Genomic DNA, 6,000 nt, shown 5'->3' on the forward strand with positions numbered 1-6,000 from the left:
ACAATAGACTTTTAATAAGATTTATTTTAATTGAACTTTTCTGGCTTTCATTTCAGCAAATTCATTAATTACATGATCATAATTAGTATTTTTAATGATAATGTATTCTATTGAAATAATAGAAATATTGGACAATCGTTCTTGCCCGATATTTAATCTTAATAAATTTTTTATTAATTTTAACTTGCTAAAACTTCTCTCGCACGAAGCAATAGAAACGGGAAGAGTTAGAAATATTCGAAGAACGACATTGATATTTGGGTAAGACTCAACTAAACCAAAATCACGAAGAGCCTGTAGAATATTAAGCGAAAACGCAGTTTCTATATTTTGTATAAGAGTCGTTACTTCAAACTTAAAACTTTCAATTTCACTTGTGAATTCGTACTTTTTTAAATCTTTGCTATATTTAACAGCGAGATCTGCAGCTGATTTTTTTTAAATCAGCAACACTCATGTATTATAAAGAAGAGCCATAGAGAAAGCAAAAATTAGCCTTTTTCCAGTATCATATTAAAGACCTCGGGGGCCCCTTCGAGGCCGCATAGTTCGCTTACCGCCGTTGAGGTATACAACACATATGGGTACTAATATAAAGCAAAAAGTTATGTCAGAATTTCTGCACGCCTTTTACAACCTCGAGACTAAGATTTTATTCGAGAGTTACCACGTTATCTATTTAGCAATTAAAAAAATCCCCGGGCAGATTTATTTTTATTACAAAATGTTATCTTTACAGATTTCTAGCTCTGCACACTGTAGAAAAATCTAGAAATACAGTTTTATATATCGTAATAATATTAGTCGTCGCCAGAGAGCTCTATAAAGTAGAGAAATATCTATAAATTTGAAAACTATAAACATAAATTTAAATTTCTCAAAAAATAAATAAACAAAATTTCAAAAGTCGGTACTTTTGGCTGATTTGTCTGCTGTCTCCGCTATCTCACTACGTCCCTCTAAAAGTCGCCACGGTTGGGAACACTGGTGAGCAGACATCTAGGGTCTAAATAAGGCAAAATGTAATCACCAATAAAAAGGAGGAAAAATTCAAGATTTAAAACTATAATTTCTTGTGAACAGCAGTTTGGGCCCCCTTCCAAGTGGGCCCTGTGCGAATGCACCTGTTGCACCTGCCTAGTTACGGCTCTGGTCTTAGGCCTGCAATAGCAAAGGTCATTGAAGTCTGTTGTAAAATCATATTCAACATTTCAGTTAGTAATCTGAGTGTAAAAGTATATTTGTTTTATGACCATGTTAAACCAATTTTTCTTTTTTTAATTAAGTTTTTCATGATGAAGAATGTAATTTTAAAAAGAGGACTATTTGAAGTTTGGAGAAACAAACCGAACAATTAAGGCCAGATGGCTGAGCAGTCAAGGTGGCAGCCTACCTCTCTGGGGGATCCGGGATCAAATCTGAATGGATCGAGAAATCCCCAGGAATTTTCGGGGGGTGGTCCGTCCAAATATGTGGGTCCTGTCCCTCACCACCCGGACGCTCCATTGTGGGCCTGGCCAAACCCATAACAGGTTTGCTAAAAGAGGCCCTCCTAGTGCCCACAAGGCAGAAACAGTTTAAAAAAAAAATAAAACCAAATATTTAAGAAGATTGGCCCATGTGTGTGTGATTATGTAATGAGTAAAAGTGGTCTGGAAGATTCTGATGGGCATATTCGTGAATGAGTGCAGAAAAAAAAGTGCTGAATTTTGCATAAAAGCTTTAAAAAACTGTGGACTAACATTTTTTTTATAACTCTTTATGCCCTGTGGGCACTAAGAGGGCCTCTTTTAGCAAGCCCTCTTATGTTGTGGGCTCTGGCCATTATGGATTTGGCCAGGCACACAACAGTGCAGCCGGGTGGTGAGGGACGAGACCGACATATCCGGACAGACCACCCTCCCAAAAAAATTCCTGGGAATTTATCGACCTATCCAGATTCAAATCCGGGTCCCCCAGAGCGATAAATTGCCACCTTGACTGCTCAGCCATTCGGCTGTCAAAGTATTGAGGCTACTCAAGTTGAAGTTGCCAAAACAGTGATTACAACAAGGATAATGATAATCAAATAAAGAAATAAATGTCAACAAAGCCTGTATTTCAAATATATATTTTATTTTATCACAGTCACTGTTCTTTTCATCGCCTTATTTTATTATTTTTGCGTTAATAAAACCAAAATTTTTGAAAATTAGGTTAATTAATGTTTCCTATGGTTCCAAAATGGCGGCGCTTCGGTTAAGTCCATTTCGTTTCCGTTAGATTAGCTACATTTTTATTAGAAGTTAACTTTTTTTTTTTTTTATTTTGTTCAAGAACTACCGTGAATCAATAACTAGTGACGTTTGGCACTAGGCGACTTCCCTCCGGGTAGAGTCCGTCTGGACCACGAACAGTCGGAAGCGCGGCCATTTTGAACCATAGCTAACATTAACCGAAAATTATTATTCGTACTAAAACTTAATAATTCACTGTGTCAATAGTAGACATTTTCCTATATTTTTACCACAAAGAACGACAAAAATAGTTTTGTCAAGCCGCTTACCTGAACCATTGTGCGACGGTCGCAATCAATTAGAACGAAATCTTTAGAACATTCTAGAATATTTCAAATGTCTATAGCCGGACCTTCGAAGTTACGAATAAATAAAAATATAAAGATGCTCATGTAAAACGTGTATAAAAATAATAATAATAATGTAAGAACAAATAATAATAGTCGAGTATGAGCGTTACCCCCAACGAGTTCGTATATTGTTACTGTAACCCCATGTTACATGTTGCGCAATTTGGCGGATTCTATGCAAACGAAGAAAGAAATGCGGACTGGTTTTAGTGCATAGGGTTATTAGACCGCTCTTACCTTTCCTTCTTACAGAATGGTATAATCATATAAAGTGATGCCCCGTATTTCGAATTTCATTCCTTTCAGGAGGCTGTTCCGAAGTCCGAAGCAATTTTTCCCATTAGAAATAATGTAATCAATCCATTCGCAGACGCTACACAATACTCACTTCGATATACTTAAAACAGCAAATAAACATAATTTAAGCTAAAAATAGCACGATTAAATGTCTTATTAATAAATTAAAGCACGAAAACAATAAATAAAACGTGTTAATAATTTATAATAAAATAAAAATTGCATTTACTGGTCTCACACTATCGACTTCGGCATCTTAAACATGGCCGCTAGATCTACCTCTTTCATGCTTTGCGATTAATTTAAGTTCTTCTTACTAGTTAGATTTCGTTGCTTTCACCCACTTCTCGGATGCCATGATTGATAAATAAAGGTTATATTGGATTGAACAGAAAGTTTTTGCATATATTTAACAGTTGTCGTTACTTAACGTAGTCGTGTGATTTAATTAAACAGTTGTGAATTTTAACATGTTAAGACGGAGAGTCAGAACTTTGACACCAGCGCTCGCGTGTTATAAATGGGGTTAAATTAAATCGAAAGTAAACAGACTAACAAAAAAGGAATAATAGGATAGAATTACAAGCGCAGGTTTCCTAGTTCTAATGACATCTCCGATGTATATCTGGGAAAGGTGTTGAATGAAATCGCCTCTGATAGACTTTTTCCCGCGACTCGAATCGATCTTATTTCACCTGGGAACGGGAGATAAGTCCAATCAAAATCGAAAAGTGACAAATAAATCTATGAACCAATAGAATTAAAAGATAGGTGTGCACAAAGTCTGAATATCAAAAAAAAGGGTAGTACTTCTAAACCTGTCTTATCCGACGATTCTGGGTCGTCAGAGCAAAATCGTTATCACTCCCAGACACCGACGATTTCCACTCTCTATCCCGTGCATCTCTACTTTCGAGATTCATCTCAACGAACGCAGTCTCGTCACTGCCCCGGGGCTGTCGTCTCAACTCTCACCGGAAGACGTACATCGAGTGAAACGAACTTCAGAACGAACGTTAACGCTCACTGAAGGAACTTAGCATCCACTGATGTAAGCAACCTTCTTAGTTTAAAATAAACGGGTTTCTCTTGTAAAGGTAACTCGTATCTGTGCCTCCATCACACCACCGACATGCGAAAAAGACTGTTGCTGTTCTGACAGGGAATTAACGATTTCCCCCTTTTCGGCCTTCTACATTCAGAAGCTTATTTTACGCATCGAATGCATTTTTCATTCTGCACTCAGTTCGAACTCTGAAACGAATTTTTTGTCGAATATGACGTTCGAACTCTCAAGTGTTCGAAGTTAGAGTCGTTCGAAGTACGAGATATCAATGTACAGTACACGCTGTAGGCCGTGTTCTGACCAATGAATGAGAGACAATAAGATAATTGAACTAAAAATAATGCTTATAAAAGAAATATAAATTTTGTTAAGGTTTTTATTAATTAATTAATATTTTAAAATAAACATAAATGGTTTTTATCTTAGTATGATTTTAAAGAGATTTTTAATATTATTATTAATTTTTTAAAATTCCGGTAGTGTCGTTATGATTTAAAAAATGGCGGCTGCGAGGTGTTTTCTTGGAGAGAAGTGGTTTACAAATTATGTCAAATTTAGAAATGATCCTTTATTGTTTATAGAAGAATACAATAGATCGAGTGAAGAGTTGTGTTTGGATATGTTAAAAGTGAGCTTTAGTAATTAAATTTATATTTTGACATATAATGTATCGGTTTTACTAGTAATCACTGATCGTAGTTTCTATTTACAGCAAAATATCTTATCTGAAATATGCAGTCATTTTCCATAATTAAACTATACTTTCTTAGATTACAATTAAGACAAAAATATCAATTAAAGCTTTATTTTACTTCGTGTAATCTCTGTGTTGAATCACACTGATAAATCCCAACACCAGTATTTATCAATGTGATTCATATTTATAGTTTTCCATAATAGTCTTTAAATCGAGCTATTAATAATATCAGTCATGGCATATCAATAGTATCAGTCATGTGATGTTTCCGGCAATGTTACCAGCCAAACAAATGCTTTACATTGGTCACTGATCAATGTAGAGTATTTTATCAAATTTACTGTTATTTGGAGTAATAATATCTTGATATCAGATTTAGCTTTGTATAGAGTTGTTATACATGGTGTGCAAAACTGAAGTGACGATGTAATTTTTAAGCAGAGCCATTAAATCGTAGAAAAGGGCTTGTTGCAATCAGTACAATGAACACCCAGTTCGGTAGAAAGGTGATTTATATGCAGTTATCACAGATGATGTGAGAGCACACAAAACGTGTGCAGTCGGTGTGCATTATATCTGAAATGATTATTGTTTCAAGATATTTTATGAAAACTAAAAAAAAAAAAAATAAAATGAATTGAGAAGTTTTCTAAATATTAAAATTATTATTGCTGATCATTTGATCTGAAATTATTATATGTGAAATGATTATTGCAAATTAATTTTATGATAATTAGAAAGAATATATTAAACTTTCCTTACTGTTACAAGATATTTCATGAAAACTAAAGAAATGAAATGAATTGTAAAATTTTCTAAATAGTTTTAAAATTACTGTATTTGTAATCAGTGGTGATATTCGAAATATTTAACAATGGGTTCGCTAACAGAAAATTTTTCCTTAACAATTTTTTTTCTCTCAAATGGTTCATTAGCAAGATTAGCGCAAAAACTGACCTTAAGATATCCATATAAATAAAAAAGATGCGTTCGCAAAATTAAGTCAGTTAAAATTTAACATTGTTTATGCCAGAACTATATTTTTTTTATAAATAATAAAAAAGAGTGTTCAAAATGATTTATTTTGTACATAATTTAATATTTTTCATTCAAAATATTTTATAAACATAAAAATTGGCTTTTTTAATCAGAAAAAGTCACAGGGAAAGCAGTTAAACAAGAAAAACTTTTCTAAATCATTTATTTTATCTTTAGGTATTATTATAATAATAGACAGATGTCATCGTCTCTCGAAATACAATATCTTTCTTATTTCGCTGTTGATAGCCCGACACTATTTATTTCAGAAATCCA

At 33.8% G+C, this 6,000-nt stretch overlaps 2 protein-coding genes across 7 annotated transcripts in view; one reads left to right on the top strand and one right to left on the bottom strand.

Moving 5' to 3' along the window:
* The window catches only part of LOC111634713 (cilia- and flagella-associated protein 43-like), an 88,212-nt gene extending 84,343 nt beyond the window's left edge, over positions 1-3,869 (bottom strand). Inside the window, exon 1 of one of the 2 annotated variants that reach the window (XM_023379548.1) lies at positions 3,734-3,869. The gene's annotated coding sequence lies outside the window, so the exon portion shown is untranslated. Of the gene's footprint in view, positions 1-2,545; positions 3,102-3,733 lie in introns of those variants that run through there. The other variant, XM_023379547.1, reaches the window with a different exon arrangement.
* The window catches only part of LOC111634714 (AP-5 complex subunit beta-1-like), an 18,261-nt gene continuing 16,080 nt past the window's right edge, over positions 3,820-6,000 (top strand). For 3 of the 5 annotated variants that reach the window (XM_023379549.1, XM_023379551.1, XM_023379552.1), the window contains exons 1-2: positions 4,236-4,361; positions 4,470-4,617. In XM_023379549.1, coding sequence (XP_023235317.1) covers positions 4,489-4,617 — 129 coding nt within the window. In that variant the 5' untranslated portion in view covers positions 4,236-4,361; positions 4,470-4,488. Of the gene's footprint in view, positions 3,975-4,235; positions 4,362-4,469; positions 4,618-6,000 lie in introns of those variants that run through there. The other 2 variants (XM_023379550.1, XM_023379553.1) reach the window with 2 other exon arrangements.

Source organism: Centruroides sculpturatus, unplaced genomic scaffold (assembly GCF_000671375.1).
Source record: "Centruroides sculpturatus isolate CEXI.00-Female unplaced genomic scaffold, Cexi_2.0 scaffold971, whole genome shotgun sequence".
Lineage (NCBI taxonomy): Eukaryota > Metazoa > Arthropoda > Arachnida > Scorpiones > Buthidae > Centruroides > Centruroides sculpturatus.